Source organism: Crinia signifera, chromosome 9, assembly GCF_055691185.1.
Source record: "Crinia signifera chromosome 9, ASM5569118v1, whole genome shotgun sequence".
In the NCBI taxonomy this organism is placed as follows: domain Eukaryota; kingdom Metazoa; phylum Chordata; class Amphibia; order Anura; family Myobatrachidae; genus Crinia; species Crinia signifera.
Genome location: NC_139225.1, coordinates 148,342,699 through 148,361,603, shown reverse-complemented (window position 1 = coordinate 148,361,603; position 18,905 = coordinate 148,342,699). Strand labels below are relative to the sequence as shown.

Here is an 18,905-nt window from a genome sequence, read left to right as displayed (position 1 = left end):
TCTATCTCTCTCTCTCTATCTCTCTCTATCTCTCTCTATCTATCTATAACTATCACACTGCAGCAGCACAAAATATAGCACTCTCTGTCACTAGGCCTCTCTATCTCTCTCTGTCTATCTCTCTCTATATCTCTCTATCTCTCTCTATCTCTCTCTATCTCTCTCTATCTCTCTCTCTATAACTATATCACACTGCAGCAGCACAAAATACAGCACTCTCTGACACTATCTGACACTATCTCTCTCTATCTCTCTCTATCTAACTAACGCTATTACACTGCAGCAGCACAAGTTCACAGGAAGTCACAAGTAACAGGATCCAGGAAGCATCCAGCACACTACAAGCACAGATGAAGCAGCCAAGATATTTGCAAGGATCAGGTAAGTATTTTGCAAGGTTCTGGTCAGTATATCGCGGCAGATTGGCACGGTGACCGCACTGCACGCAATTCCAGACCGGAATGGCATCTGCAGTGCAGTCACCGTTAGTTTAAACCCCCCTCCATGGCTGTGATTGGTCCGTCGGTCCGACGGACCAATCACGGCCTTTGGGGGCGGGCGGGGTGAGGTGGGGTGACACCAGTGTCACCCTTACACCCCGCGGTGATTGGTGCTGTACTTTACAGCACCAATCACCTCCGATCGCGTGTCACCGGCGAACGTTATTCGCCGGTGACACAGAAAACGCTGTAATTGGCTGTTCACACTGAACAGCCAATCACAGCGATCGCCGACGGGGGGGCGGCATCGCAGCCCCCCCTGGGCATGCACGGACATGTCTGCTGTCAGGGACAGCAGACATGTTGAAACTGTCACCGCGTCTATAGACGCGGTGACAGTTAAATGCCATGACGTACATTTACGCCATGTGTCGGGAAGTACTTCCCGACCATGACGTAAATGTACGTCAATTGTCGGGAAGGGGTTAAAATTCATGTACCCATAGAAAGAGGAGACCCTCAGCTTTCAGCCTAGGGCCCTTAGACCTCTGGGGGGGTTCTGAGTACTCAGAAACCCCCCTGTGTGCACTACTGCCGCACCCCACACCACCGTTACCCTAAATTGGGTCTACGATTAACCATCAAGGAGCAACATGATAATGGCTCCTAACTTAAATATATCTAAACTAAGAGCTACCTACCTTGGAACAACAACCCCAGACTACTCCATGTGGTATATCAGGACCTGCATCTCCTCCTAATGCAGGCTCCTTTCTGCCTCTCACAACATACATATATATATATCCATTATAATTTTAAACACATACTTGCCGACTTTTGAATGGGCCTCTCCGGGAGAATCTTCTAGTTGGGGGGCGGGGACAAGGCTGATGACTCTAAGCCTCGCCCCCAATCCACACAAACACTGCAATTCGCGGGTCCGTGAGTAGGGGGCGGGGCTAAAATGCCGCAAAATGCCGCGATTTGCGTCATTTTAGCCCCGTCCCCTCCCATGGACCTGCACATTTCGGCATTTCCTTCAGCGGCTCCGGGGGGGGGGGGCTCTGGGGGGCATGCGAGAGACTTGCCCACCTTCCCAGGAGGGTAGGCATTATGATTAAACTTCTTTTTTAAACAACTTTTTTTAAAGTAATAGGGTGAAGTCATTATGATATATAATCTGCTTCAGCATCGCACTATACTTTACACAGCTTCGTCGTGTTTACAAACTGTCTTTCTCTAGAGCACACATGTACTACCTGTGTCCCTCCAGCTGTTGTGAATCTACAAGTCCCATCATGCCTTGCCACAGTTTTCCTATTAGGGAATGCTAAAACTATGGCAAGGCATGCTGGGATGTGTAGTTTCACAAGAGCTGGAGGGCCGCAGGTTGGACATGCCTGCTCTAGAGGGTTATACAATTACCCACTAAGTATGGGCTGCAGCTGAATCAGGAAAATTACACAAGCATAACTCCCAACTTGTATGTTTTGCGATACGGGACACTGGCGTGCGTTTGAAATTAGGGGGCGTGGCCTACCATTTTGCTGCTGTGGGGGCATGGCCCAGAGGCTCTGTGAGCCTCTAGCCATGCCTCCAGCCCCACTGGCTGTGGGAATAGACGCAGTGTGCATGCGCACAGGGTCTATTACCGCTGGCCAGCAACTGACAGGGGGGACTCCCGACTGCATACCCTCCAATATGACCCTCTCCAGGAGGGACACATTGCTCTGTTCCTGCACTTTTCTCTTCATGTATGATTACCATCACCTGTGGTAACACGCCTTTCTGTTCAATTAACATGTTCAAAACAGGTGATAGCAATCATACATTAAGAGGGAAGTCCAGGAACAGAGCATTGTGTCCCTCCTGGAGAGGGTCATGTTGGTAGGTTTGTGCATATCCTCCAACATGACCAATTCCATTAGGTACAAAATGCTCTGCTTCTGGACTTCTTACTTAATTTAGGATTGCCTTCACCTGTGCTGGTTCACCGTTATCATCACTGGTGACTGCAATTATCAATTAAGAGGGAAGTCCAGAAACAGAGCATTTTGTACCTAATGGAATGGGTCATGTTGGAGGGTATGCAACTCCCCCCCAAGCCGCGGGACACTGCCGGGCATGAGAGTGATGCGGGAACGTCCCCAAAAAACGGGTAAACCATGGTAATCGGGACGGTTGGGAGGTATGCACAAGAGAAATTAAATAATCATATAGATGTATATATAAAGTAGAAAAATCTCTTTTTTCAATTGTTTTTTTTTCCCAGCTCCACTATTGTTTAGTGTATCGGGGGTTTCTTTCTGTCTGGGCGTTGGCTATCTACTCGCACTCATCTGCAACTTCGAGTCAGGCCTGAAATGAATCAGGCCCCAAGTCAGACACATCTCACTTTCACTTTCTCTCTCTCTCTCAGCTTTCCTAACCTTTCCAGCAAGCATCTGCCTGGTAACTGCTGATCCTCTCTCTGCAAATTTTCCTATTGGTTAGAAATCCAGACACCATTCAATCAGCAGGGAGACCACACCTCCTGTGTACGGAGTTTCTTGTGTGACTGGAGGACAGTGTTACTTAGTTATACATGATATCAGTGTCTCTTCGGGAAGTTTCTTCTGTTACTGGTCCAGGACCCGCCCGATATATCACCCACAGGAGGGTGTTCCCCCAATATATCACCCACAGGAGGGTGTCCCCCCAATATTTCACAGACAGGAGGGTGTCAGCCCAACATATCACCTACAGGAGGATGTTCCATCAATATTTCACAGACAGGAGAATGTTCCCCCTCTTCCTGCTGATTCTGGGGCTGTCAGGCGTCTGCTCTGGTGCGTAACATGTATGTGGTAGCAGGTGTATGGTAACATGTATGTGGTAGCAGGTGTATAGTAACATGTATGTGGTATCTGATGTATAGTAACATGTATGTGGTATCAGGCGTATAGTAACATGTATGTGGTATCAGGTGTATAGTAACATGTATGCGGTATCAGGTGTATAGTAACATGTATGCGGTAGCAGGTGTATAGTAACATGTATGTGGTAGCAGGTGTATAGTAACATGTAAGTGGTAGCAGGTGTATAGTAACATGTAAGTGGTAGCAGGTGTATAGTAACATGTATGTGGTAGCAGGTGTATAGTAACATGTAAGTGGTAGCAGGTGTATAGTAACATGTATGTGGTAGCAGGTGTATAGTAACATGTATGCGGTATCAGGTGTATAGTAACATGTATGTGGTAGCAGGTGTATAGTAACATGTATGTGGTAGCAGGTGTATAGTAACATGTATGTGGTAGCAGGTGTATAGTAACATGTATGTGGTAGCAGGTATGTGGTAGCAGGTGTATAGTAACATGTACAGTATGTGGTATCAGGTGTGTAGTAACATGTATGCGGTAGCAGGTGTATAGTAACATGTATGTGGTAGCAGGTGTATAGTAACATGTATGTGGTAGCAGGTGTATAGTAACATGTATGTGGTAGCAGGTGTGTAGTGACATGTATGCGGTATCAGGTGTGTAGTAACATGTATGCGGTATCAGGTGTGTAGTAACATGTATGCGGTATCAGGTGTGTAGTAACATGTATGCGGTATCAGGTGTGTAGTAACATGTATTCGGTAGCAGGTGTGTAGTAACATGTATGCGGTAGCAGGTGTATAGTAACATGTATGCGGTAACATGTATGTGGGATCAGGTGTATGGTAACATGTATGTGGTAGCAGGTGTATAGTAACATGTATGTGGTATCTGATGTATAGTAACATGTATGTGGTATCAGGTGTATAGTAACATGTACAGTATGTGGTATCAGGTGTATAGTAACATGTATGCGGTATCAGGTGTATAGTAACATGTATGCGGTAGCAGGTGTATAGTAACATGTATGTGGTAGCAGGTGTATAGTAACATGTATGTGATAGCAGGTGTATAGTAACATGTATGTGATAGCAGGTGTATAGTAACATGTAAGTGGTAGCAGGTGTATAGTAACATGTATGCGGTATCAGGTGTATAGTAACATGTATGCGGTAGCAGGTGTATAGTAACATGTATGCGGTAGCAGGTGTATAGTAACATGTATGCGGTAGCAGGTGTATAGTAACATGTATGTGGTAGCAGGTGTATAGTAACATGTATGCGGTATCAGGTGTATAGTAACATGTATGCGGTATCAGGTGTATAGTAACATGTATGTGGTAGCAGGTGTATAGTAACATGTATGCGGTAGCAGGTGTATAGTAACATGTATGCGGTAGCAGGTGTGTAGTAACATGTATGCGGTAGCAGGTGTATAGTAACATGTATGCGGTAGCAGGTGTATAGTAACATGTATGCGGTAGCAGGTGTATAGTAACATGTATGCGGTAGTAGGTGTATAGTAACATGTATGCGGTAGCAGGTGTATAGTAACATGTAAGCGGTAGCAGGTGTATAGTAACATGTAAGCGGTAGCAGGTGTATAGTAACATGTATGCGGTAGCAGGTGTATAGTAACATGTATGCGGTAGCAGGTGTATAGTAACATGTATGCGGTAGCAGGTGTATAGTAACATGTAAGTGGTAGCAGGTGTATAGTAACATGTAAGTGGTAGCAGGTGTATAGTAACATGTAAGTGGTAGCAGGTGTATAGTAACATGTAAGTGGTAGCAGGTGTATAGTAACATGTAAGTGGTAGCAGGTGTATAGTAACATGTATGTGGTAGCAGGTGTATAGTAACATGTATGTGGGGTATGTGTCATGTTAATGCAGTATTAGTAGCAGGGGATTGTCACTGTGTAATGTGATGCTTTTATCTATGGAACAGTAAAGTGCACAGCTCAGTGGCAGTGTTGTGGCACCATGCGAGGGTAGGCAATACACTAATTTGGGGTCCATGTTGACCTCATGTCGATTTTCTTTGACTTTTTTCTGTTAACTTTTTCACCTGTGGTGACCTTTTCCATCCTGACCTTTTGTCCATGTCTATATTCAGCCTGTTGACCTTTTGGGGTCTATTGACTGTTTACATAGACACTGTCGACCCTTTTAACCACACCCATTCTCACTGAGGGGGCCACAATTCAAATAACTTACAATGACATGAAATAGGAAGAAGATGGTTGTGCCTGCTGAGCTTACAATCTACGATGTGTGGAGAACATCTGGTACAGAAGGCAGCAGTATAACATGTGTAGCCGCATGTGTGGTGCGGCTGGAATGGGGGGAGACAAGACAGTGATTACCAGTTACTCACTGCCCCTCCTTCCTGCTCCACTAACTGCCCCTCCTTCCTGCTCCTCTCACTGCACATCCGCCCTGCTCCACTCACTGCCCCTCCACCCTGCTCCACTCACCAGTTACACTCACTGCCCCTCCACCCTGCTCCACTCACCAGTTACACTCACTGCACATCCACCCTGCTCCACTCACCAACTCCACTCACTGCACATCCACCCTGCTCCACTCACCAGTTACACTCACTGCCCCTCCACCCTGCTCCACTCACCAGCTACACTCACTGACCCTCTGCCCTGCTCCACTCACCAGCTACATTCACTGACCCTCTGCCCTGCTCCACTCACCAGTTACACTCACTGACCCTCTGCCCTGCTCCACTCACCAGCTACACTCACTGACCCTCTGCCCTGCTCCACTCACCAGTTACACTCACTGCCCCTCCGCCCTGCTCCACTCACCAGTTACACTCACTGACCCTATGCCCTGCTCCACTAACCAGTTACATTCACTGCTTACAAGCTGAAACGTCCGTCTTACTTAGAGATACCCAACTCTTTACTCCATTACTTCTCCCCGTGGTTCTGAATAATTTCCAGATTACTCTGTCTGATACCCGCAACATGTTGACTTACCATGGGGACAAATTTGAAGAGGAACATTATTTTAGGCTCCTTCAATACCTCATTGATTGTGGTGGTTATGGGCCCGAAGAGAGACTGGGAGTTAACGCCTCTGATGTGCATTCTCTGCATTTAGCTTATGTCTTCCACATCAACAACCCACAGAAATTTTGTTGGTGTAAAGAGGCCTCCCTCAAGAGGGGGGTACTGGGGGGTACAGTCAAGACCCAGGTCACAGATAATGGCCCTGCTGCTGGTGTGCAGCTCTTCAGAGAACTTGCAGATTGAGCCAGGGCCATTCCTGCAGAGGGCGCTACTGTGTGTAGTGCACCCAAATGTCCTTAGCATGTACCCCAAATTCCTTTGCCCCAACTCCTGGCACCGGTTGCCATGTTGCTGATCTTGATTCCATCAATCACCGCTCCACCCAGCTGACTTGCGTCTCCAATCACTGCTCAGGAAAGAGGATAAAAGGACTGAGCACACACTCACTGCGTCACTATTCCTGGCTACGTTCCTTGACTCCAGGTTCCTGTGGTAAGTGGCCTGATCTCTGCTATTCTGTGTCTGTGTGGACATGCAGAGCTCAGCCAGCTCTAGTACAGTCTGCCATCTCTGTGCCTCTGCTATTTCATTCTGCAGCTACACTACAGTTATTGGCACCCCATTAATTACAGCAGGTTTCCTGACATCTGTCATTACACCTGCAAATAACGGCATCCTGACTGCTATATACCTGCACTGAGGTACTACAGGTTCTGACCAGAGAATATCCTCAGTACCCAGCCGCACTGCTTCCAGCATCAGAGCATTACACCTGCAAATAACACCATCCTGACTGCTTTATACCTGCACTGAGGTACTACAGGTTCTGACCAGAGAACATCATCAGTACCCAGCCGCACTGCTTCCAGCATCAGAGCATTACACCTGCAAATAACAGCATCCTGACTGCTATATACCTGCACTGAGGTACTACAGGTTCTGACCAGAGAATATCATCAGTACCCAGCCGCACTGCTTCCAGCATCAGAGCATTACACCTGCAAATAACAGCATCCTGACTGCTATATACCTGCACTGAGGTACTACAGGTTCTGACCAGAGAATATCCTCAGTACCCAGCCGCACTGCTTCCAGCATCAGAGCATTACACCTGCAAATAACGGCATCCTGACTGCTGTATACCTGCACTGAGGTACTACAGGTTCTAACCAGAGAATATCCTCAGTACCCAGCTGCACTGCTTCCAGCATCAGAGCATTACACCTGCAAATAACGGCATCCTGACTGCTATATACCTGCACTGAGGTACTACAGGTCCTGACCAGAGAATATCCTCAGTACCCAGCCGCACTGCTTCCAGCATCAGAGCATTACACCTGCAAATAACGGCATCCTGACTGCTATATACCTGCACTGGGGTACTACAGGTTCTGACCAGAGAATATCCTCAGTACCCAGCCGCACTGCTTCCAGCATCAGAGCATTACACCTGCAAATAACACCATCCTGACTGCTTTATACCTGCACTGAGGTACTACAGGTTCTGACCAGAGAATATCCTCGGTACCCAGTCTCACTGCTTCCAGCATCAGAGCATTACACCTGCAAATAACGGCATCCTGACTGCTATGTACCTGCACTGAGGTACTACAGGTTCTGACCAGAGAACATCATCAGTACCCAGCTGCACTGCTTCCAGCATCAGAGCATTACACCTGCAAATAACAGCATCCTGACTGCTATATACCTGCACTGAGGTACTACAGGTTCTGACCAGAGAATATCATCAGTACCCAGCCGCACTGCTTCCAGCATCAGAGCATTACACCTGCAAATAACGGCATCCTGACTGCTATATACCTGTACTGAGGTACTACAGGTTCTGACCAGAGACTATCATCAGTACCCAGCCGTACTGCTTCCAGCATCAGCATTACACCTGCAAATAACGGCATCCTGACTGCTATATACCTGCACTGAGGTACTACAGGTTCTGACCTCAGAACCCAGCTGCACTGCTTCCAGCATCAGAGCATTACACCTGCAAATAACAGCATCCTGACTGCTATATACCTGCACTGAGGTACTACAGGTTCTGACCTCAGAACCCAGCTGCACTGCTTCCAGCATCAGAGCATTACACCTGCAAATAACGGCATCCTGACTGCTATATACCTGCACTGAGGTACTACAGGTTCTGACCAGAGAATATCCTCAGTACCCAGCTGCACTGCTTCCAGCATCAGAGCATTACACCTGCAAATAACGGCATCCAGACTGCTTTATACCTGCACTGAGGTACTACAGGTTCTGACCAGAGACTATCCTCAGTACCCAGCCACACTGCTTCCAGCATCAGAGCATTACACCTGCAAATAACACCATCCTGACTGCTATATACCTGCACTGAGGTACTATAGGTTCTGCCCAGAGAATATCCTCACATCAGAGGCGTTAACTCCCAGTCTCTCTTCGGGCCCATAACCACCACAATCAATGAGGTATTGAAGGAGCCTAAAATAATATCCGGCTGATCGAGGTCGGAGCTGACTTCACAGACCCTCCCTGCAAATCCTCGGGAAAGCCAGAGTTCTCCTGACACACCCCAGAATACGCAGTCTGACCCCCAGAAACACCGGCTTCCTGTCTACTAACTTGCATATGGCCAGCGACGAAAAAAGATACTGGATTTTATCGCTGGCTGACATCGCGCATGTCTACTGTGAGCCGTACACTTGCGCAGTCACTCGATAATCGCCTGGTCTGTGAATCATCTGCAGTCATGCGATCAGGTCTGAATAACCCCCTGTGCAGAAATAACAAAGGGAATATCCTCTCATCAGAACAGAGCTGGGTTAACAGATACATTTTGGAACTCCAGAGATGGGGCCGAGGAGCAGCTCCCTGCCGGGATATAAATGTCAGTATAACTGGAAGCCGCGTGCAGTCTCTGGGGAACAGCCATGATGTAACAATGTTCCACTTCTGTACCTGTTATCTTTGTGATGACCCCACAATAGGATCACATGGACAGTGCTGTACTAAGGACCTTATTCTTGTCCGTTCACACTGGCCCCTTCGTTCGCACGGAGCCAATGTTTTGCATGTGCAGATGCAGGGTGCGTGTGGCCATGGCGAACAGACTGGGGAGCTGTGGGCCGGGGGACTTGCCCGTGGTAACACCCAGCATTTCATGGGCGTTCCCATGTAAACGCTTGTCGTTCCCATGGATATTGCCCGGTGACGTGGGTGCCAGGGGTGGGCAGCTCACATCACTTGAAGTGAGCTGCCGGCCCACTTCCTTCAGAATGCCCACGCACATCTAAGGTTACCTTAGACCAACCCTAAAAGTTGCGAGTGCCTTCCACATACCCTCCAACTTGACCCATTCCATTAGGTACAAAATGCTCTATTCCTGGACTTCCCTGCCAGTGGCAGTTAGAGGTGGGACTACTCCAGCACAGTCCAAAATTCAAAGAGGGGGGTCACATCAACTGCCATGGAGTCCAGGACAGTGATGTTTGAGGTGGCATTAGGTGTGGCTCCCCTTTTTGAATATGGGACAGTGCTGCAGGCTCACATCTGTAACTGCCAGTGGTAAGGAGCTCCAGAAACAGAGCTTTTTGTACCTAATGGAATGGTTCATGTTGGGAGGGTATGCTTCCACATCATTCGGAGGTCTGGGGCCACCGCCTGCGAATGTTCGGAGCCAGTGCGTGCTAACACATGCTGCATGGGGGGGGGGGGGGGCAGGCCACCACTCGCAAGGCGGGGTTTGGTGGACTCACAAGGCTTCGAATTTGTAATCTTGCGAATCAATATGAATAATCCCCTAGGTGTATGGTGGGCATGTACCCATCTGTAAGTTCGGCATGGTATGGGCTATGAGGCTTAGCAGCTGTAAGGGATCATGCACATGTATGGCTGTGGTCTGTGTCATGTGTATAATATGTATCATATGTAACAGTCTCTGGCGGGATGGTCTAAACCAGAAATGCGGTAAAAACACAGTTATCTTGGATATTACCGCATTTCTGTATTCTCTAAACCAACCCCCCCCCCCCCCCCCCCCCGTCAGCATGCCCTGCAGCCGTCTCTGGCGCTCTGCGCATGTGCAGAGGGAGGGACTCCCTGGTCTCAGACCCAGAAGGCCTCGGCCGCATCGCAGGGGTCAGCTCTTATCGCAAGAGCTGTCCCTTGTGTTAATGATCGCATACTGTATGTTAGAGCATATGGGGTTATTAACAATGCGGTGGCCGGCGAAGGGGGGCGATACAGGGCTGCGGATGTTAGAACACCCCTCCCTCTGTGTCTCTCAGACAGTCACACGCTGCAGTATTATTACACTATAAGATATATGTATGTATACAGGTAATACCGGGCTGTACATGGCTGTGGTCTGTGTCCTGTGTATAATATGTGTGATATGTAACAGTCTCTGTGTCTCTCTCAGACAGTCACATGCTGCAGTATTATTACACTATAAGATATATGTATGTATACAGGTAATACCGGGCTGTACATGGCTGTGGTCTGTGTCCTGTGTATAATATGTGTGATATGTAACAGTCTCTGTGTCTCTCAGACAGTCACACGCTGCAGTATTATTACACTATAAGATATATGTATGTATACAGGTAATACCGGGCTGTACATGGCTGTGGTCTGTGTCCTGTGTATAATATATGTGTGATATGTAACAGTCTCTGTGTCTCTCAGTCACACGCTGCAGTATTATTACACTATAAGATATATATGTATGTATACAGGTAATACCGGGCTGTACATGGCTGTGGTCTGTGTCCTGTGTATAATATATGTGTGATATGTAACAGTCTCTGTGTCTCTCAGTCACACGCTGCAGTATTATTACACTATAAGATATATGTATGTATACAGGTAATACCGGGCTGTACATGGCTGTGGTCTGTGTCCTGTGTATAATATGTGTGATATGTAACAGTCTCTGTGTCTCTCAGTCACACGCTGCAGTATTATTACACTATAAGATATATGTATGTATACAGGTAATACCATGCTGTACATGGCTGTGGTCTGTGTCCTGTGTATAATATGTGTTATATATAACAGTCTCTGTGTCTCTCAGACAGTCACACGCTGCAGTATTATTACACTATAAGATATATGTATGTATACAGGTAATACCGGGCTGTACATGGCTGTGGTCTGTGTCCTGTGTATAATATGTGTGATATGTAACAGTCTCTGTGTCTCTCAGACAGTCACACGCTGCAGTATTATTACACTATAAGATATATATATGTATACAGGTAATACCGGGCTGTACATGGCTGTGACCTGTGTATAATATGTGTGATATGTAACAGTCTCTGTGTCTCTCAGACAGTCACACGCTGCAGTATTATTACACTATAAGATATATGTATGTATACATACAGGTACCAGGCTGTACATGGCTGTGGTCTGTGTCCTGTGTATAATATGTGTGATATGTAACAGTCTCTGTGTCTCTCAGACAGTCACACGCTGCAGTATTATTACACTATAAGATATATGTATGTATACAGGTAATACCGGGCTGTACATGGCTGTGGTCTGTGTCCTGTGTATAATATGTGTGATATGTAACAGTCTCTGTGTCTCTCAGACAGTCACACGCTGCAGTATTATTACACTATAAGATATATGTATGTATACAGGTAATACCGGGCTGTACATGGCTGTGGTCTGTGTCCTGTGTATAATATATGTGTGATATGTAACAGTCTCTGTGTCTCTCAGTCACACGCTGCAGTATTATTACACTATAAGATATATGTATGTATACAGGTAATACCGGGCTGTACATGGCTGTGGTCTGTGTCCTGTGTATAATATGTGTGATATGTAACAGTCTCTGTGTCTCTCAGTCACACGCTGCAGTATTATTACACTATAAGATATATGTATGTATACAGGTAATACCATGCTGTACATGGCTGTGGTCTGTGTCCTGTGTATAATATGTGTTATATGTAACAGTCTCTGTGTCTCTCAGACAGTCACACGCTGCAGTATTATTACACTATAAGATATATGTATGTATACAGGTAATACCGGGCTGTACATGGCTGTGGTCTGTGTCCTGTGTATAATATGTGTGATATGTAACAGTCTCTGTGTCTCTCAGACAGTCACATGCTGCAGTATTATTACACTATAAGATATATGTATGTATACAGGTAATACCGGGCTGAACATGGCTGTGGTCTGTGTCCTGTGTATAATATGTGTGATATGTAACAGTCTCTGTGTCTCTCAGTCACACGCTGCAGTATTATTACACTATAAGATATATGTATGTATACAGGTAATACCGGGCTGTACATGGCTGTGGTCTGTGTCCTGTGTATAATATGTGTGATATGTAACAGTCTCTGTGTCTCTCAGACAGTCACATGCTGCAGTATTATTACACTATAAGATATATGTATGTATACAGGTAATACCGGGCTGTACATGGCTGTGGTCTGTGTCCTGTGTATAATATGTGTGATATGTAACAGTCTCTGTGTCTCTCAGACAGTCACACGCTGCAGTATTATTACACTATAAGATATATGTATGTATACAGGTAATACCGGGCTGTACATGGCTGTGGTCTGTGTCCTGTGTATAATATGTGTGATATGTAACAGTCTCTGTGTCTCTCAGACAGTCACAAGCTGCAGTATTATTACACTATAAGATATATGTATGTATACAGGTAATACCGGGCTGTACATGGCTGTGGTCTGTGTCCTGTGTATAATATGTGTGATATGTAACAGTCTCTGTGTCTCTCAGACAGTCACACGCTGCAGTATTATTACACTATAAGATATATATATGTATACAGGTAATACCGGGCTGTACATGGCTGTGACCTGTGTATAATATGTGTGATATGTAACAGTCTCTGTGTCTCTCAGACAGTCACACGCTGCAGTATTATTACACTATAAGATATATGTATGTATACATACAGGTACCAGGCTGTACATGGCTGTGGTCTGTGTCCTGTGTATAATATGTGTGATATGTAACAGTCTCTGTGTCTCTCAGACAGTCACACGCTGCAGTATTATTACACTATAAGATATATGTATGTATACAGGTAATACCGGGCTGTACATGGCTGTGGTCTGTGTCCTGTGTATAATATGTGTGATATGTAACAGTCTCTGTGTCTCTCAGACAGTCACACGCTGCAGTATTATTACACTATAAGATATATGTATGTATACAGGTAATACCGGGCTGTACATGGCTGTGGTCTGTGTCCTGTGTATAATATGTGTGATATGTAACAGTCTCTGTGTCTCTCTCAGACAGTCACACGCTGCAGTATTATTACACTATAAGATATATGTATGTATACAGGTAATACCGGGCTGTACATGGCTGTGGTCTGTGTCCTGTGTATAATATGTGTGATATGTAACAGTCTCTGTGTCTCTCAGACAGTCACACGCTGCAGTATTATTACACTATAAGATATATGTATGTATACATACAGGTACCAGGCTGTACATGGCTGTGGTCTGTGTCCTGTGTATAATATGTGTGATATGTAACAGTCTCTGTGTCTCTCAGACAGTCACACGCTGCAGTATTATTACACTATAAGATATATGTATGTATACATACAGGTACCAGGCTGTACATGGCTGTGGTTTGTGTCCTGTGTATAATATGTGTGATATGTAACAGTCTCTGTGTCTCTCAGACAGTCACACGCTGCAGTATTATTACACTATAAGATATATGTATGTATATAGGTAATACCGGGCTGTACATGGCTGTGGTCTGTGTCCTGTGTATAATACGTGTGATATGTAACAGTCTCTGTGTCTCTCAGACAGTCACACGCTGCAGTATTATTACACTATAAGATATATGTATGTATACATACAGGTACCAGGCTGTACATGGCTGTGGTCTGTGTCCTGTGTATAATATGTGTGATATGTAACAGTCTCTGTGTCTCTCAGACAGTCACACGCTGCAGTATTATTACACTATAAGATATATGTATGTATACAGGTAATACCAGGCTGTACATGGTGGTGGTCTGTGTCCTGTGTATAATATGTGTGATATGTAACAGTCTCTGTGTCTCTCTCAGACAGTCACAAGCTGCAGTATTATTACACTATAAGATATATGTATGTATACAGGTAATACCGGGCTGTACATGGCTGTGGTCTGTGTCCTGTGTATAATATGTGTGATATGTAACAGTCTCTGTGTCTCTCAGTCACACGCTGCAGTATTATTACACTATAAGATATATGTATGTATACAGGTAATACCGGGCTGTACATGGCTGTGGTCTGTGTGCTGTGTATAATATGTGTGATATGTAACAGTCTCTATGTCTCTCTCAGACAGTCACACACTGCAGTATTATTACACTATAGGATATATGTATGTATACAGGTAATACCGGGCTGTACATGGCTGTGGTCTGTGTCCTGTGTATAATATGTGTGATATGTAACAGTCTCTGTGTCTCTCAGACAGTCACACGCTGCAGTATTATTACACTATAAGATATATGTATGTATACAGGTAATACCGGGCTGTACATGGCTGTGGTCTGTGTCCTGTGTATAATATGTGTGATATGTAACAGTCTCTGTGCAGTGGCGTAAGTTCGTCCCAGGTGCCCGGAGGCAAGATGAATGTTGGTGCCCCTCCCCCCCATACACACACTTTATTATATATAATGCAATATGCTACGGTGCCACGGACTTCAGCATATATTCATGGTTTAACTTACTCTCACTCCCTCCTTCCTTGCTCCTCTACCTCCATCTGTCACCCCTTCGCCTCACCATCGACTGTTCAACCCTACACCTCTCACTCCGTCCACCTCTTCATCCCAGTTACCACTGCACCTCTTACTCCTTCCTTACCTGCACCTTTCTGTCCCCCTGTCACCTCATTCCCTCCTCCCCTGCACCTCTCCTTACGTCTGTCACCCCCACATCTCCTTTGACCTCTCACCCTACACCTCTCACTCCTTGCACCTCTCTATTGACCAATCACTTCTTCACCTCTCTCTTCCTCCACCTCTCCATCCCCCCATTCACCCTCCTTTCCTGCACTTTTCCATCCCCCTGAACTTCTCAATGCCATCTTCCATGCACCTCTCTGGTCTCCTCGGCACTTACCCCTCCTCGTACAGTGTCTTGGTCGCCCTTCAAAAAGGTCACCAGGTGTTGGTGTGATAATAGAAGTCAAAAGCTCTAAAATTGCTTTGGCTTCTCTTTAGTGAAACATTGTTTATCAGCTGCTACATTTTGGCCACCCGGTTCACCAAACCTTACAACATATGACTTGTTTGCAGAGTCAAAAATTTTGAGTTGTGCAGGTCCAAAACATTGGTGGAGAGCTTTAACTATTGAGTAATTGTCGAGTTTAGTGCCTGGTGGATAAGGACAATAATATGTCAGCAAGGGTCAACAATCAGTAGCAGCTGGAGTTCTACTGGTTATCTCCTTTTTCTCTACCGTCCAATGGGATACTGGGCTTCACTACTATGGGGATTGAGACCTCCGCAGGAGAGACAGGCACATAAAAGAACTTTCAGTGTGGGTGCACTGGCTCCTCCCCTCAATCTCCCTCCACTAGTCAGTTTTGAAAAATGTGCCTCAGGAGAGGCAGTGCTTCTGGATGCTCCAGAGTTTTTTCCACATTTATTTTCAAGTTTGTTATTTTGGGGCGCTGTGGTGACCACACAGCTGTCCTGCTTCGTGGGTGTCAGGGGAAGGGTCAGTCCCCGACCTCTTCAGGTGCAGAGCTGACCCTGCTACAGGACAATCCAGTCCTGCGTGGGACTTGTCACCGCACAGCATTGCGCTGTAGCGAGCAAGTCCCCTAGCCGCCGCACACCCCTGACAGGTCTGAAGACATCGGTGGTGAGTACAGGCTGGGGGTCCCACAAGGGGTCCCCGCAGCCATTTCTGGTGCGGCAAGACGACGGCTAGTAATGGCGGCTCTCCAGCAGGGACCGCGTGAACACCGCGTCTGATAACTGGCATAGGGGTGCTACCGCTGGACCACCAGGGACACCCCTCAGGGTATAATGTATGATATATATTTTACACCTTTAATAATGTCAGTATAATTATATGTAAGCGCCAGCTCCGTGTAAGGGGGCGGGGCTTCACTCAGAGCGGGACCAAGCTCTGCTGGGCGCGCGCTGTCACTTCCTGCTTCTTCACACGCTGCCAGACTCCATTACAGGGCTCCTCACTGGCGTGGTGGATCCGGGTACTTGCAGCACGGCAGAGACAGCAGGTTTTTTATAGCGATTTAGCGCTGCTGCGCTATCTAGCTTAGTCAGACACTGTGTTGTTTATATCACTGTGTTTAGCGTTACCAGCTCACCCAGATCTGTGAGTTCAGGTTAAGGGTGCACTTGGCTCCCCAATTGCTCTGTTTTTTCCCCACTGTCTAGTTACAGACACAGCATAAAGCAAGCACATAGTCTGTTTTCACTCAGAGGAAACACATCCAGCAGTGTGTGCACGTGTGTGACTGCGTGGGGGTTGTGTTTGTTACTACAGACATTGTAGTATTATCTCATCATGGTGAAAAAGTTCACTTGTATGGTGTGTAGCACCAAGTTTGTGCCCAAGTCACAGTCCCAGGTTACTTGTGAGGCTTGTATGTCACCACAGCCCAGTAGTGCTGACACCCAGATCAGTGGGGTTCCCCCACAGCTTGCGGGGCAGTCGCAGGCAGACGAGCAGGAGCCTGCGTGGGCCTCCAACATAAAGACCTTGTTGGATTCTGTGGCTTCACAGCTTTCCACTAACACTCAGCAAACGCAGAGGGTTCAGAGGGAATTGTCCATGTTAGCTGCCAGGGTGGATATTCTTCATACCCAAAATGTACCTCCTCCGCCCGCACAGCCTCAAAAGAGGCAGGCTACTGCTATGGATCCTGACACAGATGAGGACGATGAGGACATATTGGAGGAGGGTGAGGAGCAGGGTCTACAGGAACCAGCTCCTGAGACGGCAGTGCATGGTCCCGAGCCCCTTATCAGGGCCATTAGGGATGTTTTAGATCTCCCAATAGAGGCACCCACAGAAGGAGATCCTTTCTTCATGACTCAGAAGAAACAGCCAGTGTACTTCCCTGAGCAGGCAGAGTTAGAAACTGCTTTCAGGGCTGCATGGCAAAACCCTGATAAGAGGTTTACTCTTTCAAAAAGGTTCACAAATGCATATCCTTTTGAACCTTTGGGCAGAAAGAAATGGGAGGAGCCACCGGTAGTGGACTCCTCTGTTTCCCGCCTCTCTAAGAAGGTGTTGTTACCAGTCCCAGGGGTATCCACCCTTAAGGACGGGGCGGACAGAAGGCTGGAAGCTACCCTCAAGTCCATATATACGGCTAGTGGGGCATCCCAGCGTCCAGTTTTAGCCAGCTGCTGGATGGCCAAGGCTATTCATACCTGGTCAACCCAGATTCAGGAAGGGTTGTTGGGTGACATGACTGTGGCCCAGATAGGGGACAGCCTGCGTCACATTCAGGACACCGCAGGGCCTTGTGGCTGCGGCAGTGGTCTGCAGATGTAGACTCAAAGAAGAGTGTGGAGGGTATTCCCTTTACAGGAGAATGGCTGTTTGGCAGTGAATTAGACGGTTGGATTTCCAAAGCCACTGCAGGAAAATCTACCTTCCTTCCATCAGCCCCCACGGTTGCAAAGCGTACCTTCACAGGTGCTTCCCAGCAGTCCTTTCGTGGGAACAGGTTTCGCCCCAAGGCTAGGGGCGCCTCCAATGCCAGCAGGGGCACGAGAGGCAAGTTTAGGAAGCCTAACACCTCCAACACCCAGGACCGTCCAAATGCCACGACTTCCTCTAAGCCTGCAGCATGACGGGGTTTTCCCGCCACGAGACTCTCTCGCGGTGGGAGCGCGATTGTTGCATTTCAGCCATGTGTGGGACGCCTCGGGTCTGGATTCCTGGGCCAGAGGTCTCATTTCTCTAGGTTACAGGCTGGAATTCGACAAACCCCCTCCCAGACGATACTTCAGGTCGGCACTTCCAGCATCCCAGGAAGATCAGGTGCTCCTTCAGGGGGCCATTACCAGGCTGCTTCAGTCTCAGGTAATTGTACCGGTGCCAGACACGGAGCAGGGCCAGGGATATTATTCCAACTTATTCCTGGTACAGAAGCCAGACGGCTCAGTAAGACCCATCCTGAATCTAAAGTCACTGAACCCCTTCCTGCGCGTGTTCAAGTTCAGGATGGAGTCCTTGCGCTCTGTGATCGCCAGCCTAGAAAGAGGGGAGTTCCTGGCCTCTATAGACGTCAAAGACGCCTACCTACACATTCCTATCTGGCCCCCACACCAAATCTATCTCAGGTTTGCCTTGGGAAACGACCATTACCAATTCCGGGCGTTACCTTTCGGCCTGTCGACAGCCCCGCGGGTTTTCACAAAGGTAATGGCGGAAATGATGTCACTACTCAGGCTCCGAAGGGTGAATGTAGTGCCATACCTGGACGACCTGCTAATAAAAGCAGGGTCGGCGGAGGCTTTAAGCAGTGCTCTCAATCTGTCCATACAGGTTCTAAGAGACCACGGCTGGAT

The 18,905-nt window shown here is 47.1% G+C and overlaps 1 protein-coding gene across 1 annotated transcript in view; it reads left to right on the top strand.

Moving 5' to 3' along the window:
• Positions 1-2,986: 2,986 nt before the first annotated feature.
• Positions 2,987-18,905, top strand: part of LOC146036277 (class I histocompatibility antigen, Non-RT1.A alpha-1 chain-like) — a 116,130-nt gene continuing 100,211 nt past the window's right edge. Inside the window, exon 1 of the mRNA XM_083160189.1 lies at positions 2,987-3,268. Within this exon, the coding sequence (XP_083016315.1) occupies positions 3,025-3,268 (244 nt within the window). The 5' untranslated portion in view covers positions 2,987-3,024. The remainder of the gene's footprint in view (positions 3,269-18,905) is intronic.